The sequence below is a fragment of the Geotrypetes seraphini genome, chromosome 8 (genome assembly GCF_902459505.1).
Source record: "Geotrypetes seraphini chromosome 8, aGeoSer1.1, whole genome shotgun sequence".
Lineage (NCBI taxonomy): Eukaryota > Metazoa > Chordata > Amphibia > Gymnophiona > Dermophiidae > Geotrypetes > Geotrypetes seraphini.
The window spans coordinates 179,243,620-179,270,046 of record NC_047091.1 but is presented as its reverse complement, the minus strand read 5'-3'; the positions used below and the strand labels follow the sequence as shown (position 1 = coordinate 179,270,046).

At 47.7% G+C, this 26,427-nt stretch overlaps 1 protein-coding gene across 5 annotated transcripts in view; it reads right to left on the bottom strand.

Annotated features, from left to right (window-relative positions):
- LOC117365590 (acyl-CoA dehydrogenase family member 11-like) overlaps nt 1-26,427 on the bottom strand; it is a 241,193-nt gene that overhangs the window by 69,455 nt on the left and 145,311 nt on the right. For 4 of the 5 annotated variants that reach the window (XM_033956127.1, XM_033956129.1, XM_033956125.1 and 1 more), the window contains exons 8-12: nt 24,586-24,680; nt 23,533-23,632; nt 22,007-22,147; nt 21,580-21,672; nt 208-315 (exon numbers count right to left, since the gene is read on the bottom strand). In XM_033956127.1, coding sequence (XP_033812018.1) covers nt 208-315; nt 21,580-21,672; nt 22,007-22,147; nt 23,533-23,632; nt 24,586-24,680 — 537 coding nt within the window. The remainder of the gene's footprint in view (nt 1-207; nt 316-21,579; nt 21,673-22,006; nt 22,148-23,532; nt 23,633-24,585; nt 24,681-26,427) is intronic. The other variant, XM_033956130.1, reaches the window with a different exon arrangement.

Here is a 26,427-nt window from a genome sequence, read left to right as displayed (position 1 = left end):
ACAGGTAAGCAACTTCACGCTCCAAGAAAACCAAATGGCACTACTACCATAGCTAGGAAACAGTTACTAGTGATCTACTGTGAGGAAATTTGCCCAGATGAAGCCTTAAGACTATCTACAGGATTTGTTATTCAAAATATTATAATCAAAAAGTCAGAAATAGTGTGAATAGCTAGTTGTAAAGAAGAAGAATTTGAAGTGTCTCACCTGAACTGCAGCAAAGAAGCTAACCAGCACTTGCCCTTCACTTTTGGCAACAGCGCGCAAGACATCCAGAGAGAGAATATTGGTAGTACCTTCCCAGATCGTCAGCACCTAGGTAATTCACACACAGTTATATCAGACCCCAAATCTTCTTCCCAATACAACTAACATAAGCAGAAATTATCATATTTTTCACTCCATAAGACGCACTTTTTTCCACCCAAAAGTGGGTAGAAATCTTATGTAGCGAAAATACAAAATTTGTACTCCCCTTAGCATTGTAAAACACCCTCCCACTGCACCTTTTCAAAACACCCCTCCGCTCCGCCTCTCAGCACTGCTGCTGCACCTTTTCAAAACACACACCCCCTCTGTCTCTCAGCACTGCTGCTGCACATTTTCAAAACACTCCCCCCCAGAACTGCTGCCACTGTCATCGTTGGTACCTTTTTTAAACAACCTGGATTCAGAATGCAAAGGCGGGCCCAAGCGGGAGTGCGTAATTCTTGCTCCTCACATCCACGCTCCTGACCCGGGTATGAGAGCCGTCTAGCAAGGACAGGAGGGATTTTAAAAGGTACAGGGTATTTTTTTTTTATGCCCCTGATGGTTGTTGGTTGTTGGTTGGTTTTTGTTTTTTTCTGTGCTGGGGCTCTTTGGGGGATCATGCACACTATTTAGCTTTTTCATTCTTTGTGTATCTCTTATTTGTATATTCTGACTTAATTTCTTGGATTCTTTGGCAGCCACACAATGGAGGGTGGGAAGGGTAGGATTGGGGGGGACAAAAGGTACTGGTGTTTAAAAGGGTATGGGGTATGATTTAAAAGGTACAGGGGGTGTTTAAAAGGGTATGGGGTATGATTTAAGGTACTGGGGAGCTATGTGGGGGCATGGGGGATGATTTAGGGTGTAGGGGGGGAAGATTTAAGGTACTGGGGGGTATATGGGGATTTGGGACCTGCCTGTCACTAGGCTACTAGGCCGGCCTGCCTGCCACTAGGCATGCCTGCCCTGTCCCAGCCTACCACTACACTACCAGAGGGGGAATAGGGTATAGAGCCTAGCAGGGAGGGGGGACAGGGTGCAGAGCCTGGCAAGGAGTGTGGGATTGGGTGCAGAGCCTGGCAGGGAGATTTTTTTCTTGTTTTACTCCTCTAAATCTAGGGTGCGTCTTATGGAGCGAAAAATACGGTAGGTTCCTACCTGCTAATTTTCTTTCTTTTAGTCCCTCCAGACCGACACAGAACAGATGGGTTTACACTCCTCTGCCAGCAGGTGGAGACTGAGAACATATTGACTTTTGGCTATATAAAAGTGGGCTGTGCACTCCCATTTACAATCAGTCTGACAAACAGCCAAGCAAGAACTAAGAACCGTGAACTATAAACATACCAACCCCACTCACAATGGGAGAAGACGAAGAGGAAACACTGTTGGATACTGATTAGAACAAGAACCTTTCAAAACGTCCCCACAGTTTGCCAGCTAAATCAGACGAACCAAGCACTGCTGCTCTTAACATACTTCACCAAACCAATACAAGATACTGCAAAAAATAAGTACTCTTTACGAACACCACCGAACAAAATGACAGGGCAGGTTCTGTGCTGGTCTAGAGGGACTAAAAGAAATAAAATTAGCAGGTAAGAACCTAATTTCTCTTTCTTTGTTCTCCCTCCAGACTGGCACAGAACGGATGGGACATACCAAAGCAGTACCCATCAAGGGTGGGACCCCCAAAGGGGGACACGCTCACCGAACACCATGTCCCGACGCACCCGCACGTACACACTGTAGTGGCGAACAAAGGAATAGAGAGAAGACCAAATTGCAGCTTTACAGATATCCACCAGAGACACAAGAGAACTTTCAGCCCAAGAGGCTGCCTGACCCTGCGTGGAATGAGCTTTTAGGAAATCTGGAACAGGTTTCTTCTGAAGAAGGTATGCCAAAGCGACAGCCTCCTCGATCCAGCGTGAAATTGTAGCTTTAGAAGCACTGTTCCCCCTACTCCCCCTTCTACGATGGCAAGCAAGTAGTACAAATAGATGATCTAACTTAAGGAACTAACTTAAGGAACATAAGCAAAGGACCCTACAGACATCCAATTTATACAACTGCCTCTGCTTCAAAGAGCCCTACCAACTACCCAAGACCAGATGGGTAACGGATTGGTTGACATGAAAAGGAGAAACGACCTTAGGAAGAAAGGAGGGAACCGGCTGCAGCAAAACCCGCTCCTTACAGAACTCCAGGAAGGGAGGCCTACACAAAAAGGCCTGCAGTTCGGAAATGCATCTTGCAGAAGTAATGTCCACCAGGAATACAGCCTTAAGAGTAAGGATCCAAGAAGGACGAATGAGCACGGAAAGAACCAGATTGAGATACTCCAGGCGCTAAGAGGGAAACAGCCAGCTCTTGGCAAGGTTGACTACCCATCCCAGCGACTGCAAAAACTCCACCACCTGAGCCATGATCTGGGTGCTCTCTTGTAACGATTTTGCTCAAATCAACCAAGAAGGGATGAACTAGAATGCCCTCCTTGCATAACGCCACCGCAACGACCACCATCACCTTGGTGAACGTCTGCGGAGCCGTGGCCAGACCAAAGAGAAGTGCATAGAACTGATAATGTTGACCCAAGATCGCAAAGCGCAGGAAGTGATAATGGGAGGCACAAATAGAAATGTGCAAGTAGGCCTCGATCAGATCTAGAGAGCCCAGAAACTCCCTTGGCTGAACCGTCAGAATCACAGACCGCAAAGTTTCCATGTGGAAGGAAAGCACGTGAAGAGCTCCTTTCAAATCCAGGATAGGCCGAAAGGTCTCTTCTTTCTTTGGCACCACAAAGTAAATCAAGTACCAACCTGTGCCCCACTCCCGCGGGAGAACTGGAACCACTGCTTGGAGATCCAACAATCTTTGAAGAGTCTGGCAAAAGGCCTGCTGCTTCCATGCCACCTGCGAGGGAGAAGCGAGAAAACGATCTTGCAATGAACGGGCAATCTCCAGAGCATAACCGTCCCGAATCACCTCCAGAACCCACTGATCGGACGTGATGTCTGCCCACTTTGGATAAAAATCCCTCAGCTGAGCGCCCACCAGAACCAAGACGGGCCGCAGGGGACCCATTGGGGTTGCTACCCACACCCCGGCGAGCCCCACGAAAGGACTGCATGCGCTGGAAGAACCTGCCTCTAGAGAGCCCAGGGGACTGAAAAGAGGCAGCCCCTCGACTAGGGCAGAAACTATGGAAATCACGCTCAGGAGCAGCGCCACATCAAGCCAGCGGCCTAGGCCTATCCTTAGGCAAATGAGGTACTTTAGAATCAGAGAAAATCTGAACCAACCTGTACAGGTCCTCGCCAAACAAGAAAGATCCTATAAAAGGAAACTTTGTCAACTTAGCTTTGGACGCTGAGTCCGCCAACCAAGTGTGAAGCCACAAGGTACGGTGAGCTTCCACTGCAAATGCTAACGACTTGGCAGAAGCTCGCAAGAGGTCACACATGACATCTGTAAAATAAGAAGCACCCAATTCAATCTTTGCCACCTTGCGCTTCAGCAATTCCCAATCCTCAGTTTTACAGTCAAGGACATGCTAGGCCCAGCGAAAACACGCTCGAGCCACCAGCCCGCCACACATCGCCGCCTGGATCGCCAGAGCTGTCACATCAAAACTCTGTTTAAGGAGGGATTCCAACTTACACTCCTCAGGATCCTTCAAGGCCGCACCGCCCTCAACAGAAACGGTATGCCTCTTAAAGATGGCCGAGATCACCGCGTCCACCATAGGCGACTTCAGAGTGTCCCTATCCCCTTCAGGAATGGGATACAGACGAGCCATGTAGTGCGCAAAACGAAAGGGAGCTTCCGGCACCTGCCATTGTGCGAGCATAATATCCCTAATATCCTAATGCATAGGAAAAGAGCGGGAAGCAGAGCGGATCCCCTTAAGCAAGGGATCCACTGTACGCGGGGGCTCTGACATGGTGTCCTGAAAGTGCAAAACCGAGGAGACCTGAAGAATTAACTCATGAAACTCTTCCCACTGAAAAATGTGCACCACAGTCACATCTTCGCCAACTGAGGGGTGCTCAAACCCCTCGCTGGCGGAATCTGACCCCCCAAGAGGATCCTGGAAATCTCCCAAAGGGTCCAGGTCCTCATCAATAACATCTTGCTCCTCTGGCAAAAATCCTCATCCCAAGAGACCCTCGGGCTTTTGTATGAGAGAGGAGTAGAGGGGGCAAAACCTCCAGTCACCAGAACATAAGCTTTACAAAGTGCTAACAAAAATTTATTTATTTAAAAATTTATATACCGCATAAAAACTATGCAGTTTACAAAATTACATTCATACATATTAAAAATACTAAAACATGTTTCGACAGAACAAACACAATAATACATTAACTAACAGTATCATTATTAAAACCATTTTTCAAATTCATCCAACAAGATGGAAAGACAAAATCCTATAAAAACATTTACAGGACGGTAAGGCTTCAGCAGCAAATAGCATTAGCACATGAAGGCATTAACAAATAATTGTGTTTTCAACATTTTCTTAAAATTCAAATCTCCCATCACAAAATCACAGAATACCAGGCAGCACATTCCAAAGCTTGGCACCTGCTACAGACAGCATTTTTGCCCCAATCTTAACATGAGAGACTAATATCTTACCCTCCAAACTCAACTTCATACCATTTTCAGATCTCAAACATTTTCTTGGTTGATAGATTTCAAAAAACACCTTTAGTGCCCTTGGGGAAACGTGATATAAGATTTGCTGTATAATTGAGAGAATCTTAAACTATACTCTCTGCTGCATACGAAATCAGTGCAGTTGTTTCAACACTGGGGTTATATGAGTCATTCTTGAAACCCCAGTAATCAATCTTGCTGCAGAGTTAACATCTGCAGTGCCCTCATCTTCACTTTAGTAACTCCCAAATAAAGAGAATTGCAATAATCCACTCTACAGCACAGTTACTTACCGTAACAGGTGTTATCCAGGGACAGCAGGCAGCTATTCTTCCATATGGGTGACGTCATCAACGGAGCCCCGATGCAGAAGCCTCGCAAGCAGACTTGCTTGTAGAAACTAGAAGTTTCGAGTCAGCCGCACCACGCATGCGCGAGTGCCTTCCCGCCCAGCGCAGGGCGCATCTCCTCAGTTCAGATAGCTAGCAGAGAAGCCAACCAGGGGAGGTGGGTGGGTTGTGAGAATAGCTGCCTTCTGTCCCTGGATAACACTCGTTACGGTAAGTAATTGTGCTTTATCCCAGGACAAGCAGGCAGCCTATTCTCACATATGGGTGACCTCCAAGCTAACCAGAATAGGATGGTTGGAGTGTTGGCAATTTAGAATAAATTTTGTAATACTGTCTGGCCAAAATGGCCATCCTGTCTGGCGAAAACATCCAGACAATAGTGAGAAGTGAAAGTATGAACCAAGAACCAAGTAGCACCCTTGCAAATTTCCTCAATAGGTGTAGATCTGAGGAAAGCTACTGAAGCTGCCATTGCTCTGATCTTATGGGCTGTGACTCTACTCCATAGGGGTAATCCAGCCTGGGCATAGTAGAAAGAGATACAAGCAGCCGTCTAGTTGGAGATGGTACACTAAGAGATAGGATGTCCCAACTTATTTGGATCGAAGGAAACAAAAAGTTGAGGAGCAGTTCTGTGTGGTTTGGTGCGTTCCAAATAGAAGGCCAAAGCACGTTTACAGTCCAGAGTATGAAAAGCTTATTCTCCAGGATGAGAATGAGGCTTCGGAAAGAACACTGCAAGAATAATGGATTGGTTGAGATGAAATTCCGAAACCACTTTAGGTAGGAATTTAGGATGAGTACGAAGAACCACCTTGTCATGATGGAACACAGTGAAAGGTGGATCAGCAACTGACTCTTCAAGCAGAAGTAAGGGCAATGGGAAACACCACTTTCCAAGTGAGGTACTTCAGATGAGCCGTAGACATTGGTTCAAATGGAGGCTTCATCAATTGAGTAAGAACAACATTGAGGTCCCAAACCACTGGAGGTGGTTTGAGAGGATGTTTGACTTTGAAAGTCCTTTCATGAATTTGGAAACTACCGGATGAGCAGAAAGGGTTTTTCCCTTCAATAGGCTGATGAAAAGCAGCAATTGCACTGAGATGGACTCGGATCGATGTAGACTTGAGGCCAGAAGTGGATAAGTGCAAAAGGTAGTCTAAAACAGAAGATAAGGAGGAATGTTGAGACTCCTTATCGTGAGAAAAACACCACGTAGAAAATCTAGTCCATTTTTGGTGATAGCATTGTCTAGTGGTAGGCTTCCTAGAAGCCTCTAAAATGTCTCTTACAGATTGAGAAAACTGAAGAAGAGTTATGTTGAGAGGTACCAAGCAGTCAGATGTAGAGACTGCAAATTGGGATGAAGCAGAGATCCCTGACTCTGTAAGCCAGCGGTCTCAAACACGCGGCCCGTGGGCCGCATGTGGCTCTCCAGGTTTTATTTGCAGCCTGCGGTCTGGACGCGATCAACAGCATTTCTCTTCCCCTTTCCCTTTCTTTTGGAGTAGCATCGTGTCTGGCCAGCTTGTTCCGTTCAAAGCCGCGGGTTGGCGGCTCCTCGCGCTATCCACTCCTGCATCGGAAGCCTCTCTGACGTCACAACATCAGATAGGCTTCAGACGCAGGTGCGAATCTCGCAAGGAGCCGCCACCCGCGGCTTTGAACGGAACGAGCCGGCCAGACACGCTGCTGCTCCACAAGGAAGAGAACGGAAGGGGAGGAGAAAGAAAAATGCTTCTGCTACATAGGAAAGGGGGACCCTAGGAAATGCTGCTGCTGCTGTAAAGGGAGAGGGAGGGAAAGGGGAAGAGAAATGCCTCTCCTGCACAGGAAAGAGGGGATGGAAATGCTGCTTCTGCTGCTACTGCATAGGGAAAGGGAGAGGGAGGGAAAGGGGAAGAGAAATGCCTCTCCTACAGATATTGGGTTGTATCAATAGAAGTTTCATCAGCCGAAAGCCTGAAGTCATAATGCCGTTGTACAGGGCCATGGTGAGACCTCATCTGGAGTACTGTGTGCAATTCTGGAGGCCACATTACAGTAAAGATGTGCGCAGAATTGAATCGGTTCAACGGACGGCCTCGTTGATGATCTTGGGGCTCAAGGGTCTCTCGTACGAAGAGAGACTGAACAAATTGCAGCTCTACACTCTTGAGGAACGTAGGGAGACAGGAGACATGATCGAAACATTTAAGTACCTCACGGGACGTGTCGAAGTGGAAGATGATATTTTCTTTCTCAAGGGACCCTCGGCCACAAGAGGGCACCCGCTCAAACTCAGGAGCAGAAAATTTCATGGCGACACCAGAAAGTATTTCTTCACAGAGAGAGTGGTTGATCATTGGAACAAGCTTCCAGTGCAGGTGATCGAGGCAGACAGCGTGCCAGACTTTAAGAATAAATGGGATACCCATGTGGGATCTCTACAAGGGTCAAGATAAGGAAATTGGGTCATTAGGGCATAGACAGGGGGTGGGTAAGCAGAGTGGGCAGACTTGATGGGCTGTAGCCCTTTTCTGCCGTCATCTTCTTTGTTTCTATGTTTCTACACAGGAACGGGGGAAAGGAAATGCTGCTTCTGTTGCTGCTGCACCCAATTGGGGAAAGAGAAGGAAGGAAGGAAGGAGAAGGGAGAGAAGAGGAACAAGAGAAGAAGCCAAGGGAGGGAAGGAAAGGAGATATCAGATCATGGAGGGGGAGGGAGAGATGCCAGGGCATGGGGGAAGGGAAGGAGACAGATGCCAGACAAGGGGAAAGGAAGGAGGGAGGGAGAGAAAGGAAGGAAAGAGATGCCAGACCATGGAAATAGGACGGAAGAAGAGAGAGATAGGAAGAGAAGGTAAGACATGGAAACGTAGATTTTGAAAAGAAAGCAGAAAAATTGAACATTAAGTTAATGCCAAAGACGGATGCAAGGCAGAAAGTGAAGACGGAGAGAAAAACAGTCAAAGGACAAGAAGGCCCTGGAAACATAGTTGAAAGTACAGAAAAATAAAGTCACCAGACAACAAAGGTAGGAAAAATGATTTTATTTTCAATATAGTGATTGAAATGTGCCAGTTTTAAGAAAGAAAAGATATTAAACTTTAAATGTGAGGGCTGCAGAAAAAATAGAGTACTTGGAGGGCCGCAGAAAAAATAGTTAATGTCTTATTAAAGAAATGATAATTTTGCATGAGGTAAAACTCTTTATAGTTTATATATCTTTCCTTTTAACTGTTAAAGGAAAGTTTTATAAACTATAAAGAGTTTTACCTCATGCAAAATTGTCATTTATTTAATAAGACATTAACTATTTTTTCTGTGGCCCTCCAAGTACCTACAAATCCAAAATGTGGCCCCGCAAAGGGTTTGAGTTTGAGACCACTGGTATAAGCAGAGATGGAAAAACTGGTAGAAGATACGGCTCCCTGCTGCTGAGTTGAAGGAGAAGGGAGTTCCAAGGTTGTCTTGGCCACTGAGGAGCAATCAGAATCATGGTGACATGGTCGTTCTTTAACTTGACAAGAGTCTTGAGAATGAGAGGGAATGGAGGGAATGCATACAGGAAGAGATTCGTCCATTCCAGAAGAAAAGAATCTGCCTTGAGGCGATGAGGAGAATAGATCCTGGAGCAGAACTGAGGCAGTTTATGGTTGTGGAGAGCTACAAAGAGATCTATCTAAGGCGTTCCCCACTGTGAAAAAATGTGATGAAGAGGCGAGGAATGTAGTGTCCATTCATGAGGTTGCATTAGATGACTCAAGTTGTCCACCAAGCAATTTTTCACCCTTTGGATGTAGACAGCTTTGAGGGATGGTGTTGTGGCGGATTGCCCAGTCCCAAACCTTCAGAGCTTCTTGACAAAGGGAGGAAGATCCCATCCCTCCCTGTTTGTTGACATATGAGGACTACCTGATCTTGAAGAAGATGTTGAAAAGCTTTGAGAGCCTTGAGGATTGCTCTGAGTTCCAACAGATTGATGTGACACTGACAATCCGTACTGGTCCAGTGGCCTTGAGTACGGAGACCATCGAGATGGGCGCCCCAAGCGTAGGTCGAGCAGTCTGTTGTGAGAACCTTCTGATGAGGGGGTGTTTGAAACAGCAAGCCTCTGGAGAGATTGGAAGAGAGCATCCACCAGTGGAGAGACTGTCTCAATGAAGGAGTGACTGCAATGTGTTGAGAAAGTGGGTCGCAAACCTGCGTCCACTGAGATGCCAGGGTCCACTAAGGAATTCTGAGGTGAAGTCTGGCAAAAGGAGTCTTGTGTACTGTGGAGGCCATGTGACCCAGGAGTACCATCATGTGTCTCGCTGATATGGAGGAGCGGAAAGACACTGTGTGACAGAATTGAAGGAGGGCTTCCAGACATTGTTGCAGGAAGAATGCTCTGAGTTGGATAGTATCCAGAACAGCTCCGATGAATTGTAGATTCTGAGAGGGTTGAAGTTGGGATTTGGGAAAGTTGATTTCGAATCCCAAACTCTGTAGGAACCACATAGTCCGTTGGGTCACTACAATAACCCCTTGAGATGTTGAATCTTTGATGAGCCTGTCGTCCAGGTAGGGAAATACCTGAGACCATGCTTTCTGAGAGCTGCGGCTACAACTACCAGGCACTTGGTGAACACTCTGGGAGATGAAGCCAGGCCAAAGGGCAGCACTCTGTACTGATAATGCAGATTCCCCACCTGAAATCTGAGATATTGGCGGGAGGCCGGATGAATGGGAACATGAGTATAAGCCTCCTTGAGATCCAGAGAGCATAACCAGTCGTTCTGATCTAGGAGGGGATAAAGGGATGCCAGGGATAACATGCAAAATTTTTCTTTGACTAACAATTTGTTGAGAGCCCTGAGATCCAGAATGGGCCGCAGATCGTCTGTCTTCTTCAGAACAAGGAAGTAACGGGAGTAAAAACCCCTGTTCTGCTGTTCCAAAGGAACTGGTTCGATGGCATGGAGACGAAGCAGAGCTTAAGCTTCCTGAAGAAGAAGGGCGGTCTGGGATGGACTGGAAGGATACTCTCTTGGAGGAAGCTCTGGAGGAACCTGAGTGAACTGAAGAGAGTATCCTTCCCTGATGATTGACAGCACCCAGAGGTCGGATGTGATTGTCTCCCATTGGTGATAAAAATGATGGAGACGACCTCCAATAGGGTGAAGATAGTTCAGAGACAGAATGGTGGAGGGTATGCTCTGTTTTAAACAGTCAAAAAGGCTGCACAGCCTTAGGTGCAGCAGAAGGTTGAGATTTCTGTTGCTTTTGATTCTGCTGTTTCTTGGGAGGAGGGCGAACTGTAAGGAGCCGTCCTCGGAGCAAAACGCCTCTGGTAAATGGGAGGAGGGCATGTAGGGTTGGAATGATCTGGCTTTGGCTTAGGTCTGAAAATAGAAGCAAAGGACTTTTCATGCTCAGACAATTTCTTGGTGGCTGCCTCGATAGATTCATCGAAGAGGTCATTGCCTGCACAAGGAATATTAGCCAAGCGGTCCTGAAGATTAGGATCCATGTCAATGGTATAAAGCCAGGCAAGGCGACGCATTGCTACAGAACAAGCAGCCGCCCGGGCAGACAACTCAAAGACATCGTAAGAAGACTGAGTTGTGATAGAGAAGCTATGACTTCTTGAAATTCAAAGTGCTTTTGAGTATCGAAATAATTGAGAAATTTAGGCAAAAGAGCAATGAGAAACTCAAAATAAGTGATAAAATGGAAATTGTAATTAAGGAGGAACGGTAGCATAAACCTTGGAAGGATGGGAATGTTTCAAAGATGACGCCAAAAGGAGAGATTGGTAAGATAACTGTGAATTCTCAAATCCTTTGCAATGGAGAGTTTTATATCTGGAGTCTAATTTGCCTGGAACAGCTGGAATTGCATAAGGAGTCTCCAGGCATCTGGTAAAAGTCTGAGACAAAAGTTTGTGAAGAGGAAGCTTAAGTGACTCTGCCAGAGGTTGAGGAAGATGCACGACTTTGAGATACTCCTTAGAGTATTTGGAACCAGCAAGGTCCAAGTCAATAGCCATCTGACGAAGAAATGAAGAGAAAGATAGCTGATTCGCTAATGCCTTGCCTCGAGAAGGATTCGAGGTCGTCGAGGCAGCCTGGGTCGAAGATGAAGCTTCGGCAGGAAAAAAGGCATCAAAAGAATAGGGAGACTTGGACGAAGCAATCGAAACCGCTGAGTCCTCAAGGTGTGGAAGTGGAGACTTCGATCGAGGAATCGATGGTCTAGTACAGGGGTCTCAAAGTCCCTCCTCGAGGGCCGGAATTCAGTCGAGTTTTTAGGATTTCCCCAATGAATATGCATGAGATCTATTAGTATACAATGAAAGCAGTGCATGCAAATAGATCTCATGCATATTCATTGGGGAAATCCTGAAAACCCAACTGGATTGCGGCCCTCGAGGAGGGACTTTGAGACACCTGATCTAGTAGAACTAGAAGGTGTAGATCGAGGCTTAGTTGAAGGACTTTCTTTGGAAGAAGAGCCATGCCTGGATGTATGCCTCGAGGAAGGCCTTGAGCGTCTGTGAGAATGGTGCTTGGAAGCAGATCGAGGAGACTTCGCCCCGGAGATGGAAGCAGTCGATGCCACCAAGGAATGGATAGGGCTGGTAGCTGTAGATCGAAGCTCCAGAGGCTTGATGGAGGAACCTCGATGCACTCCCAAAGACTCTGCTCCTTGTATGGAGTGTGAGGATTCCTGTCGAGGCACTTGCAAAGGCACTGTCGAGGCACTTGCTCATTGCTTCACGTGCATAGATGCCAGACCAGACACTTGCAGAGAGTCTGCTCCCTGCATAGAGTGTGTAGGTTCAGACTGAGGCATAGGAAGAGGCTCAACCTCGCGGGAGTCTGTAGAATGCCCAGGCTGGATTAGAGTAACAAGCTTTGGTCCCATATTAGTGAGGAACTGAATGAATTGCTTCTCTAACTTGGTCTGGAAAGAAGCTGGCAAGGATGGATCTGCGTCTGAAACCGGACCACCTGCTTTGGCTGGAGGTTCCACAGAGGCAGTGGAAATGTGCTTCGACTTGGAAGTCTTAGGCACCTTAAGCACCACCGCTGGAACTTTCTGCTGAGCTATCTGACCTGAGGATACAGGGGAAGATACAGCAGACGTCCTCGAGGAAAGAGCCGCTGCAAACGAAGAAGGTCTGATGAGGCACGAGGTCGAAGCAGCGGAGGCAGGAGGACCCTTGGTTGAAGGTGAGACCGAGGTCGGCTTCGGGGTCGAAGAAGTGGTTGAATTCATCCCGAACAGCTTCTCCACTGAAAGTAGATGACATTTAAGGGCTCAAGGTTGAAGAATAGCACAGCGCTCGGACGACTTCTGATGATGATCTGGCCCAAGGCACTTGAGGCACCTACTGTGTGGGTCCGTGAGAGAAATCGCACATTGACACTGGCTACACTTCTTGAAGCCTGTTGCTGGCCAGGACATAGGAGGAAAAACAGCTGCCGCAAAGTCGAAGCCCCTGGGCTGCAGCCGAGCTGCCTGCCCCGGCAGTCGGACGGAAGAAATTTTTTTTTTTTTAACTAGAAATAAAAGAAATTAAAAAAACAGCGATTTGTGAAGAAAAGAAACACAAACTGTGGAAAGAGAAGGCACGAAGTAAAGTTAAACGCAGAGAGTCAAAGAGGGACTTCTCAGCTCTGCGGAGAACTGAGGAGATGCGCCCTGTGCTGGGCGGGAAGGCACTCGCGCATGCGTGGTGCGGCTGACTCGAAACTTCTAGTTTATCCCAGGATAAGCAGGCATGATATTCTCACATGTGGGTGACGTCATCTACGGAGCCCCAGCGCGGACAGCTTTTCAAGCAAACTTGATTGAAGTTTCAAGTTTGCACACTGCACCACGCATGTGCTAGCCTTCTTGCCCACTAGAGGGCGCATCCCCACCTCGTGGTCCTCAGTTCAATTTCATCCGCGGAGCCAGAAGCCCTGTGGAAAATTGTGCTCTCTAATTGCCTTCTGTCGCCGCGGCTGTGTACGTTTTTTCGGCGCGGTCGCTGCGTGTAGCTTTGTTTCTTTCTTTGTTTTTCCTTTTAGTTTAAAAAAAAAAAAAAAAAGTTTTCTTTTTTCCGTCGCTCCGGGGGCTCCCGGTAGCCGCGGCCGTGGAACCTCGTTTGTTCTCGGCCACTTTTTGGGCCCATGTCCCGGCCTGTCACGGGTTTTTAAAAAGTGCGGTCGTTGTGACCGACTCCTGTCTATAACAGACCCTCATCGGTGCTGTTTACGGTGCTTGGGGCCCCAGCACCCGACAGACTCGTGTGCCAAGTGTGCCACCTTCCAAAAGCGGGCTCTCACACGCCGTAAGGCCCGCATGGCGGAACTTTTCTCTGTCGAGTCCCCGTCGGGGAAGGCCTCGAGTTCGGCCTCGGCTTCGGCCCCGGCCTTGACCTCGGCCTCGGGGCCCTCGGCTTCGCCTCGACCCTCGATGCCTTCGAAGCCGGTTGCCTCGTCCAAGCAACCCTCGGGTAAGTCTCCACTTCCCTCCTCAGCTCCAGGATCATCCAAGAAGCCATCCTCGGGCTCTTCGACGGCGGGAGGGTCGGCCTCCGCCCAGCCCAAGGTGTCCAAGTCGATCGCCCCGAGGGAATACTCGAGACCGAGGTCGCCCTCTGAGGAGCGTCGACAGGTGTTGCCGCCGGGGATGTCGATCCCGGCGTTCCAGGACTTGCTCCGGGCGTTGATCGCCTCGGAGCTGTCCGGGGCCATTGAGCACCTGCAGCAGGCTTCGGCCTCGACTGCTTCGGTCTCGGATGCCCCGCAGTTGGCGACCTCGGCCTCGGGTACCGGGGCTTCGGCTCCCGAGGCGCCTACGGCCTCGACCTCGGCGTTGCCCTCGGACCCGGCTTCGATGGGACAGCCGGAGCGTAGCGTGCGCCAACGCGACAAGGTGCGCCGGGTGCGGAGGATCTCGTCTTCGTCCTCGGAGTCCTCGCGAGGTTCATCGCCTTCGGGCAAGCCTCGGGCGAGGCGCCGGCCGAGGAAGGCCAAGCGGTCTCGGGCCTCACCTCGGAGGCGCGGTCGCTCGTCGCCGCCCAGGGACGAGACCTTACGGGTGCGGGACCTCCGTATGGATAACCCCAGCCTTTTTCGGTCCCCTGTCAGGGAGAGTTCCCGTGCTTCCTCGCCGGGGCGGAAGGAAAGGGCCTCGATACCCCGGACCCCGGGCGGCTCACCCAGGGGTTCCTTTAGGCAGGCTCGTTCTCCGACCCCTTCGAGGTCACAGGAATGTGCCTCATTGGGATCGGGGTCGGGTAGGGAGCCGAGGTACTCCCTCGAGGCCTCTTCCTTCGGCTCGGCGGGGAAGTCTCGGTCACCCTCTCCTCCTGCTAGACCTTCATCCTTTTCGAAGTTTGTGCAGGATATGGCGGGGGCTTTGGGTGTGGACTTGTTGGAGGGTTCCCATTACACCAAGGAGTTTTTGGAGGAGCAGGATCTTCCCACTCCCCCTCGGGAATCCCCTCGCCTCCCGCTAAACAAGGTCCTCCATCAGACCTTCCTCAGGAATCTGGAAACCCCCTTGACGGTCGCAGTGGTGCCCTCCAAAATGGAATCAAAATATCGCACCATTCCTCCCAAGGGTTTTGAGAAGGGGCAACTCTCTCACCAATCGCTCCTGGTAGAGTCGGCACTTAAGAGGACGCAGCCTTCCAGGGTGTCTGCAGCGGTCCCGCCTGGTAGGGAAGGACGGACCCTCGACAAATTCGGGCGTCGCCTCTACGCGAACTCTCTGATGGCGACGAGGGTGCTGAATTACGCCTTTTCGTACTCTTCATTCTTGCGTACGATGGTGAAGGACCTCCCCTGTTTTCGTGAGGTGATCCCGGATTCGCATAGAGACAGGCTCGCCACCTTTATGTTGAATCTTTCCCAGCTGCGTCTCTACTTGTTTCATGCAGTATACGACGCTTTTGAACTTGCCTCGAGGGTATCCGCCTGTGCGGTGGCTATGCGCCGGCTGGCATGGCTTCGTACCCTCGAGATGGATCCAAATCTGCAAGAGTGCTTTGCGAACTTGCCTTGCGTGGGGTCAGAGTTGTTTGACGACTCATTAGAGGCGGCGACCAAGAGGCTTTCGGAACAGAAACGCTCCCTGGCCTCTTTGGTGCGCCCAAAACCTAAGGCCCCGCCGCAGAGACCTTTTCGGCAACCCCCGAGGAGGTACCCTCAGAAGTCCACGCCGGCCTTCTCTAGGCCGCCACCCCGGCGCCCACCCCAACAGGGTAGGGGTGGCCCCTCCAAGCCCACTGCGCAGGGAGCGTCCAAGCCTGCGCCGTCCTTTTGACGGGATGTGCGGTTGGGGGTGGGCCCCCTCCGCAGTTCCGCAAGACCCCATTCCCATTGGGGGTCGACTCAGATCTTTTTACGGGGCTTGGACGGGGATCACGTCCGACGCTTGGGTGCTCCGGACCGTCTCAGAGGGCTATTCGCTCAACTTCTCCGTGCAGCCTCCAGACATGCCACCCAGAGCTTGCCCCCAGACTCGGAGCCAGTTGGCCCTTCTCCTGATCGAGGCCAGGGCCTTGTTGAGCCTCCGCGCAGTAGAGCTGGTGCCTCTCGATCAGAGGGGGCGGGGGTTTTACTCCCGTTACTTTTTGGTCCCGAAAAAGACCGGGGACTTGCGCCCCATTTTGGACCTCCGGAGGCTCAACAAGTGCCTGGTCCGGGAGAAGTTCCGTATGTTGTCACTTCCGGTTCTATAATCACTCTTGGAAGAGGGGGATTGGATGTGCTCCCTCATCTTGAAGGAAGCATATACCCATGTTCCGGTGCATCCCGCTTTCCGCAAGTTCTTGCGGTTCCAAGTGGGAGATTTGCACCTTCAGTATCGGGTTCTTCCCTTTGGTCTGGCGTCCTCCCCTCGGGTGTTCACCAAGTGTATGGTGGTGGTCGCGGCGGCCCTGCGCTCTCGGGGGCTGCAGGTCTTTCCCTACCTGGACGATTGGCTGATCAAGGCCCCGACCAGGGAGGGGGTTATCTTAGCGACCCAACAGACTATCATCTTACTTCAACGACTGGGGTTCGAAGTGAACTTTCCCAAGTCTCAGTTGTGTCCGGCGCAGTCTCTCCAGTTTATTGGAGCCGTGCTGGACACGGTTCGCCTCCGCGCTTTCCTCCCCTCTCTTCGGCGGGAGGCCTTGCTTCGGTTGAGTCGCCAATGTCTGAAGCGATCTGTGGTGTCGGCTCAGCACATGATGATTCTGCTGGGCCACATGGCGTCGACGGTCCACGTCACTCCCTTCGCCCACTTGCATCTGAGGCTCGCTCAGTGGACTCTGGCCTCGCAGTGGCGGCAGGATCGCGACCCAGTCTCTTGTCCGATAACAGTGACTCCTTCTTTGAGACAATCGCTCCGTTGGTGGACCAACTCTTCCAATCTTTCCGGGGGTTTGCTGTTTCTCGTTCCTCCGTGCCGCAAGGTCCTGACCGCGGACTCCTCGGAGTACGCGTGGGGGGCACATCTAGAAGGTCTGCGGACGCAGGGTCTGTGGAAGGCCGAGGACCGTCGGTGCCACATCAATGTGTTGGAGCTTCGCGCCATTTTTCTGGTGGCGCGAGCTTTCGTCCACCTGCTGCACGATCAAGTGGTGCTCGTGCGGACCGACAACCAGGTGACGATGTACTATGTCAACAAACAAGGGGGAACGGGCTCTTGGCCTCTGTGCCAGGAGGCTCTACGCCTTTGGGAATGGGCGGTCTCCCAGAACATATTCCTGCGTGCGGTTTACATTCAGGGAGAGCAGAACTGTCTGGCGGACAAACTCAGTCGTCTTCTCCAGCCGCATGAGTGGTCACTGAACTCCCGGGTTCTGCGCGAGGTCTTCGACCGCTGGGGGACCCCCCAGGTGGATCTGTTTGCCTCCCCGGAAACCCGCAAACTACCCCTCTACTGTTCTCGGATGTACTCCCGGGACCGTCTCGAGGCGGATGCTTTTCTGCTCGACTGGGGGGGGGAGGTTCCTTTATGCGTTCCCGCCTTTTCCTCTGATCTTGAGAACGCTGGTACATCTCAAATTGACCGGAGCCACTATGATCCTCATTGCGCCTCGTTGGCCCAGACAGCACTGGTTCTCCCTGCTTCTTCAGCTCAGTGTCAGGGAACCTCTGCTTCTGCCTGTCTTTCCCTCTCTGCTATCTCAGAGTCGGGGTTCGCTGTTGCATCCCAATCTTCAGTCTCTACATCTGACCGCTTGGTTCCTCTCCCCCTGACTTCGATCCCTGTTTCTCAGGCGGTGAGGGAGATTTTGGAGGCCTCTCGCAAGGTCTCGACTCGGCTTTGTTATGCCCAGAAGTGGACCAGATTTTCATCCTGGTGTTCCTCGAATCATCTGGACCCGAGTTCGGTTCCCGTGTCTTCGGTGCTGGACTATTTATTGCATCTGTCTAAGTCAGGCCTGAAGACGACTTCCATTCGGGTGCATCTCAGTGCCATTGCGGCGTTCCATCGGCACCTCGAGGGTCGTTCCCTCTCTCTTCATCCTCTGGTGACTCGTTTCATGAGGGGTTTAGTGAATGTCCATCCTCCTCTGAAACCTCCTCCTGTAGTTTGGGATCTTAATGTGGTCTTAGCTCAGCTGATGAAGCCACCTTTTGAGCCTATCGACAAATCTCATTTTAAGTTTCTCACTTGGAAAGTGGTCTTTTTGATTGCGCTCACGTCCGCTCGTCGAATTAGTGAACTGCAGTCCTTGGTTGCGGATCCTCCTTTCACGGTGTTTCATCATGATAAGGTGGTTCTTCGCACCCATCCTAAATTTTTGCCTAAGGTTGTGTCTGATTTCCACCTCAATCAGTCCATTGTCCTTCCGGTATTTTTCCCGAAGCCCCACTCTCATCCTGGTGAGGCGGCGCTTCATACGCTTGACTGTAAGAGGGCGTTGGCATTTTATCTCCTACGTACCAAGTCTCATCGGAAGGTTCCTCAATTGTTTTTGTCCTTTGTCCCTAATCGTTTAGGGCACCCGGTTTCAAAGCGCACCTTGTCAAACTGGTTGGCTGCTTGTATTTCCTTTTGCTACGCTCAGGCTGGTCTCCCGCTCTCGGGTCGAGTCACGGGGCATAAGGTCCGAGCGATGGCAGCTTCGGTTGCTTTCCTCCGATCCACGCCTATGGAGGACATATGTAAAGCTGCCACTTGGTCTTCGGTTCATACGTTCACCTCCCACTACTGTCTGGACACTTTGTCCAGAAGCGACGGCCGGTTTGGCCAGTCGGTGTTACATAATCTGTTTTCCTAAATTGCCATCCTCCCACCTGCCCTTTTTTGGTTGGCTTGGAGGTCACCCACATGTGAGAATATCATGCCTGCTTGTCCTGAGATAAAGCACAGTTACTTACCGTAACAGGTGTTATCCAGGGACAGCAGGCATATATTCTCACAACCCGCCCTCCTCCCCGGGGATGGCTTTTATCTTTGCTTGATATGGAACTGAGGACCACGAGGTGGGGATGCGCCCTCTAGTGGGCAAGAAGGCTAGCACATGCGTGGTGCAGTGTGCAAACTTGAAACTTCAATCAAGTTTGCTTGAAAAGCTGTCCGCGCTGGGGCTCCGTAGATGACGTCACCCTCATGTGAGAATATATGCCTGCTGTCCCTGGATAACACCTGTTACGGTAAGTAACTGTGCTTTCTACAAGCAAGTCTGCTTGCAAGGCTTCCGCATCGGGGCTCCGTCAATGACATCACCCATATGTGAGAATAGGCTGCCTGTTTGTCCTGGGATAATTAGTACTACTGCTTGCACCACACTACGGAAATCATAAGCTGGTAGCATAAGTTTTAATCTAAATAACAATTACAATTGCATATATCCTATCCGAATCGTTTTCAATATTTGCTTTTCCATAGTCAAACAACTATCCAAACATACTCCCAATACCATCATCTCTTTTTTAACTAAACAGTTTCTCACCCATCACATCGACACTTTCTAATTCAAAGTTATCCCTTTGACTTTTTACCACCATTACCTCTGTTTTATTAACATTTAATTTCAGATCATAATCATCCATCCACCCTACAATCATTTCCATATCTTGTTGCAAACATTGCTCAGCAGTGGGTGCATTGCTCACTGGAAAAAAGAATAAAATATAAATCGGTGTATATTCGATATTGCACTCCCATCTCCTGAAACTTCGCCCCCAAAGTAAACATATAAATATTCAACAGAATTGCAGAAAGAGCAGAGCCCTGAGGTACTCCCCTTTTAACCTCCACAATTCTGGAAACAAATTGCCCACTCCTTACTCGCAAAGCTCTATCTTTTAGATATGATGCGAACCAATGTAAGACCTCCCCTGCTAAACCTAAATGCTTCAATTTCACCAGCAACTTATTCAAATTTACTGTGTCAAATGCACCTGATACATCAAGTGATATAAGATATTTCTTCTGTTTATCAATTCCCTCTCGTAAAACCTCCATCACTGAGAACAGCAACAATTCTACACTATGTGCCTGACAGAACCCAAATTGAGATGCACCAAGGTAATTATTTTGTAATATGTATTCATTCAGTTGGTTTAACACTACTTTCTCAATCACCTTACCCAAAAAAAGGTACAACCGAAATAGGGCGAAAATTTTTCAAGTTCTTAACATCCAATCCTTTTTTCTTTAGTATTGGGGTAACTGCAGATTCCTTACATCCAATAGGGAGTTGACCCCCACCAAGGATTTATTAACAAATGAGGCAACAAATGTACATAAGACTGAAGGTATCTGCCAAAGTATACTAGAATTACAAGAATCCCAAACCGCATGTGTTGGTGACATATGTGTAATGACATGACCGATCTCCTCTCTATTTACTGTCTTAAATGATTGCCACCCCACACTTGGCTCAACAGCACTGTTATACAACCATCCCCCTCCCTTAGATTCACTAAGCGGCCCCAAGGGACTCCCTGCCATACCTTGCCCCTGTATTTCCTTAACAGGGGGAAGGTCACCTGAGGTTCCTGAGATGAAGGAGGAACTCCTGCGGCCTCCGCGTCTGAAAAGCCTGGGACTTTCCTGACGCTGAGGCCGAGGAACTGACCGATGTGAAAAGGGAATCCCCAGCCGTTCCAGCGGCAAGGGAAACCTTTTCTCCCTGACCATCGGCGGCTGGGGAACCCTACGTGTGGGCGTCGGGGGAAGCCCAGGCTTCCCCGTGATCTGAAGCCGACTCATGAGGTACATGTGGCGGGGTGTGCCCTGGCCACCGGCATCCGCTGCAGACGAGGCTACCCCACCGCTCCGGCCTGCACAACACTTGCACAGGCCAGCTGCGAGTACCTCGCGTCTGGAGCACAATGAGCATTTTTTCCCCATTAAAAGTGCTCATTATGCTGAAAACCACCCTAGCTGAAAGAAAAGTGCTGGTTAGATGAGAAAATACAGTAAAAAGGCAGTTTTAAAGGGAAATGAGCCCTTTTAAATCAAGAACACCTCAGGATTTTGTCTTTTTTGTGTTGTTTGTTTTTTTTGTTTGGGAGGGTTACAGAACAGACTCTATGGCTCTCAAAGCTGAAGGGCTTACCAACCAGGGGGCCAGGCTACCGGCTGAAGCAGCTCTACTAAAATATGGGGAGGTGGAGGAAGGGACCCAGCATGAGACCCGCTGGGTTTAACACCCCCAAGGTTGGATGGATCCCGAAACAGGACCTGTCCAAGCTCTATATGACACAAAAGGGGAACCCAGGAGTCCAAAACAAAATTCCAACAGTACTAAGAGGGGAGCCGATCTAGTCTTACCACCTGCTATGGAGACTGATGGAGACTGAGACAGCCTGAGTGGCTAGGGAGATTCTAGCCTGATATACAAGTTTGTGTTCAGTCTCCACCTGCTGGTAGCAGTGAGGCATATAACCCATTCGTAAGGACTATACCGGTCTATCAAGCGATGCAGAATATAATTACTTTTTTATTTTTTAAATTCTTTATTCCTTTTTAATCATTCAACAAGTGTACAATAAAAAGTAATACATAGGCTCAAAAATAACACTTGATAAATCCATCAAGATAATAACAATTGTATATATATATATATAAACCCATCACCCACCCTCCCTTTCAACACTATTCTTCTTAATTCATTTTACCTTTTTCTTCAATTGTACATTCCCCCCCCCCTCCCCTCCGTGAATAATTTATCTTCAAAAGAAAAAAAAAATGGTGTCTATTCATTACAAAACAATGTTAATGGCTCCCATATTTTGTTAAACCTTTATATATAATATAATTACTTTTTAAAAAATCTCTTGCCAGTGGCAACATTAAGTGATGTCTGTTCACAAAGTTTTCACAATTCCTGTACCTGAGCATCCCGGAGCATGGCTGGCAAGCCTGTATCTTCCATGTATCCCTGCCCTCCAAAGCATTCCAGCCCCTCTGAGAGAGTAGAAATTGCCTGTCAAACAGAAATCATTATATTTCATACAGCTGAACTTTTCACCTGAAGATACAGCAATGCTGATACTATTCAAAGTTACTACTCTGTGAGTGGCACAAGACATGTGACAAGAGATAAAGTAACCCTCCAATGCCTCAGGTGCAAGCTTAGGTTATAAGCACTCTGGGGACATGAAAATACCTATTGTAACTGGATATACGTAATTTGACTTGAGCTACACTGAAGAAAGGCCTGAGAATCCCAAATCCCTTCCCCTTTCCTCCCCCCATTGCCCACTGCTTATAACATGGCACAGCCCTCTTCAGTCTTCACTCCAATTCTCCTGCCATACTTGTTTGCCAGTATAAAGTTTAGCGACTGGAGTCATCAGGCGCAGGATGTGCTGGTCTTGTTTGGTTGCCATGTTGGTTTCCTCTAATCCCAGCAGCTTGGCTACCTCCATCAGCAAGAGAAATGCACCACGAGTCTGGACCTGTGTGCAAAGGCAAAAAGAATGAACAATACTGCCAAATATATATCAAACGCCATTCTCACTATCTGCAATAAACTACAAAATAAAGATGACCGTTCACAAACAGATCTATATTTTTTATACTTTGAGTTATAATGAATATGTCTTCTGGCATTTTAATGATCTCTCTCTTTTTTTTTTTTTAATCTTTATTCATTTTAAAACTGATCTCTTAAATCATGCCTGACCATGACCAGCATCACTGAGGAAGCTTATAGAATGTCACAGTATTTCTCAGCTTTGCAGTCTATTCCTTCAGTAGTCTATTTCCTTTTTTAAAATTCTTTATTCAATTTTAAAACTTACAATAAGTGCAATATAAGATACAACCATTTTACACTTTAAAATTACTTAATATTCCATCAAAGTCTCATTCAGACCAAATATCCCTCCCTCCCACATACCCAATAACTAACTGACTTTAAATATAAGACAACATAAAGTACACTCCCTCCCCTACTTGGACGTGTATGTTCAAAAAGAAAAACCCAATATTCATTCATTATAATAATTTGTTAATGGCTCCCAAACATCCTGATATTTCTTAAAATTCCCCTGTTGTATAGCTATTACCCGTTCCATTTTAAAGATGTGACATAAATAATTCCACCAAAAACTGTAATTCAGCCGGTCCCAATTTTTCCAGTTTTTCATAATATGCTGTATGGCAACCCCTGTCATAATGAGTAAAAGTTTATTATTGTTAAAAGATATATGTGCCAAATAACACAGTATCATAGGATTTTCCAATAAATTATTAAATATGAACCCAAATTGATTTCCAGAAAGCAAGTATCAATGGACAATAGAATAGTAAATGGTCTAATGTCCCAGCTTCGAGATGACAGTGCCAGCATCTATTAGACTTAGAGCTATCTAATTTTTGTAATTTTGGCAATGACTTCATGAGCATTAGAAGCTCCTGAAAACTGACAAAGGAATCCCATGTTACTGCTTTATAATGTGAATTTGTTGTCAAATGCCACATTGAGAAATTAAACATGTAAAGTGCCTAAAATGAAGGTTAAGAAATACAGATAATATGCTTTGGAACATCCACGTACTAGATAGCCGTAAGGACTTCAATCCATTACTGTGCATCTCTTAACTTGCAGGGGAAATTTAATCATGAAAAAATGCAGGCAACAAACTCCCTATGCATAAACTGAGCATTATAATTCACTGTATCAAATTGTTGCCCTGCCATGCTTGCACTAATATAATACAGAATGTTAAGTCTTGCAATAAAAACTTCCTCTTGGTTGGAAAAACATTTGTCTTTCTAATTTCTTGCTCTGTGGAATGCTTGCACTCATTCTTTCTGTTCACTAGTATTGGATTCTTACCTCCATGCGGGCTATAGTTTGTATGTGCAATGGATGATCCTTGATAAACTTCCCAAATGCAAAACGTTGGTTTGCGTACTCTCTTGCTAGATTAATCATCCTACAAATTTAAACCACATATGTGTCATTTGGTTTTAAAAATGATGGCATGTAACTATTCTCTGCCACTGCTCTCACCAACTTACTAACTCTAAGGGCTAGATTCACTAACCTGCCCGATCCGTGGCCGGCCAATGAATTCACAAAGTGTCAACCATGCTAATGGAGGCAATCGGAGAAACTTCCCCCACCGACCACACGGATCGCTAGTGAGCGATCTTATTTGTTTTTTAAATTTTTTGTAGTTGGTCTGCGCATGCTTATAGAGCTTCTTTTCTGCTTTATTTTTCTGTTTTTGTATTTTTTTAAAACTTTCCGAGCTCGTGGTTTTAACCTGCTTTAAACCCGCATGTTAAAACCACGGACTCGCACTGTGGGGGAAGGGCAGGAGAGTCAGGGAGGCAGAGAGCAGGTCGCGGCAGACAGCGGGTTTATTTCAGGGCTGGTAGGACAGTCGGAAAGGAGGTGAGCGACTGGTCCCCAGCAGTTGCTTCTTGGTGATCGTCCAGCCCAGTCGGTATTCAAGACTTTTTTTTAGTGAATCACATGCTTACCTACTTTGCATGCAGTTTTCCTCATTTACATGCACAGATCAGAATTGGATCGGTACACAAGTTAGTGAATCAGGTCAGAGGGAAATTGGATCGCAAAGGGCTCACAAACCGATCGGTACACAATCGGTTTGCTTAGTGAATCTAGCCCTATATCTCTTGTGTTAAACAAATAATGCACGCGATCCCAAATTCCAGCCTCATCCATGTTATGGAAGGGCTTTGTTTTACCTAGATCATCACTGTAGAGGGATTCCCCAAGCTAGTCATTCTCCTCCCCAACTACTGAAAAGTTCTGATGATCCCCCAGTATATCTTTGCTAGATGTGCTGAATGAAGTAAACTATTCATCCATGAGTTGACAGGCTCTTAGTGCACAGTGGCTAATCCTTCAGGTATTCACCTCCTCATGATTGCTACAGCAGAGATGGTATTGTGAATCCGAGTTATAGTCAACATGTTGACAATAGCAGATACTCCATGACCTTCATCTGAAATCTAAAGGAAGGAAATAAAAAAAATAAAAGAAATAAGGACACAAACAATACCCAGAAAGCAGCTGTGTACTGCAATGACAAGGCAAGATATCTTCTCACATGTGGATAATGTCAGCTGACGGGAGTCCTAGGCAGGAACAACTCTCCAGCTTTTTAAAAGAACCTTCCAGCCTCTGCATTTGCATGAGACCTAACTAGCTGCTATTTTTCCTGGTGCAATCAACTCTTATCTGGTTTAATTGAGGCATTTTCTGCCCAATTCTGGTGTTATTTGTTGAAATCCTATCACTGCCAGCCACTTTAGTTAGGAACTCCTGAAAAATCTAAGTTTCTTTTTTATTTTTATTGGCCTCTTTTGGCCTCAGTAGATCTAGGGCACCCAGTCAGTATTTTTCATCATCAAGCTGTTTGATTTCACTGCAGCTATTTTTCAGGACATGTCCCAAAAACGTTTTTCCTGTGACTTTAAGTGGTGCTCCCTGTGCAACAGGACCATATCCATAATGATACTCCTTCTTGGTGCCTGCAATGCCCGAGACCCATTCATTATCCATCTCATTGTCTTCTGTGTTTACATCTGTCCAAAAAGGGGTATCTGTGGTCGTGACAAGCAGTGCAAACAAATATCAGGTGCTGATAAACCTGATCCAACTGCATGGGAAGCATCAGTCTTCATAGTTCCCAGAACTCCATCAAATACTGGAGATGCATTGATAAGAGTGTTTCAATCACCTTTGACTTCAAATGCTGACAGAGATCATTGGGATCGGTCATTTGCTACTTGCAAATTAAGAATGGGCTCAGACGTGGCTGATTCTAGCTGTTGCAAGATTGAGTGCTGAAAATGTAAAATCTGAATCTTGTGGGCCATAATTTTGGCAGACCGCATAGCACCCTGATAGACCTTGCAGCCTGTAGAGTCCAGGAGACAACAAGCCTTACCAGGGGGAGCATTAGTGATGGATCTGGAAGCCTTATCCTTTTTGATGGCTGACTCTGAAACCATAGAATGATGAGGAAGCTGAAGGGAATCATTACCAGGCGCCTTCTGCACTTTATATTTAATCTCAAGGCGCTTGGAAGCCGTGGATATTGACCATGGTTTCTGCCAATTATTAAGTTGAAGATTTTGTAGGATTTGATGTACTGGTAAAGCAATAACATCTTTCATTGGAGACTTACAGGATTGAAGGATGAGTTGGAAATCCTTAATACCTGAAGGAATTGAATCTGGAGTAACACTAAGAAGAGAAGATACCTTTTGTAAAAACTTTGGGTAAGAGTGCTCCTCTGTGGCAGGCTGGGGCAGAGGCTAGTCAGGTTTTTCTAAATCCCCAGGCAAAGACTCCTGTTGGTCCTGCCATTCCCTGGGAGATGACGGCCCTTGGGTTGGAGCGGAACAAATGGGAGTTCCAGGACTCCAATCTATAAGAGGGTAGGGGTAAAGGGCATTGCCGAGGTTCCAAAACAGGAATAGGAGGTGCAGGGACTTGTTGAAAAAAACCTACATTCTCCTGCATAAATTTCTGAAAAAAGGTGAAGAAATTTGACATTGCTTGAAAAGACTGAGTCTCAGGAGAATTAGCAACTTATACTACAGGAGATAGGGCTAACCTTTTAGGAGGTACCTGTGGCTTTTCCCAGTCCAGTGAAGGAGACACCCATTTGGACTTTTGAAACTTTCCCAGCACCCTTTTGTGGTCCAAACACTGCTGGCAAATCTGTGAGGGAAAGCAGGAGAGAGGATT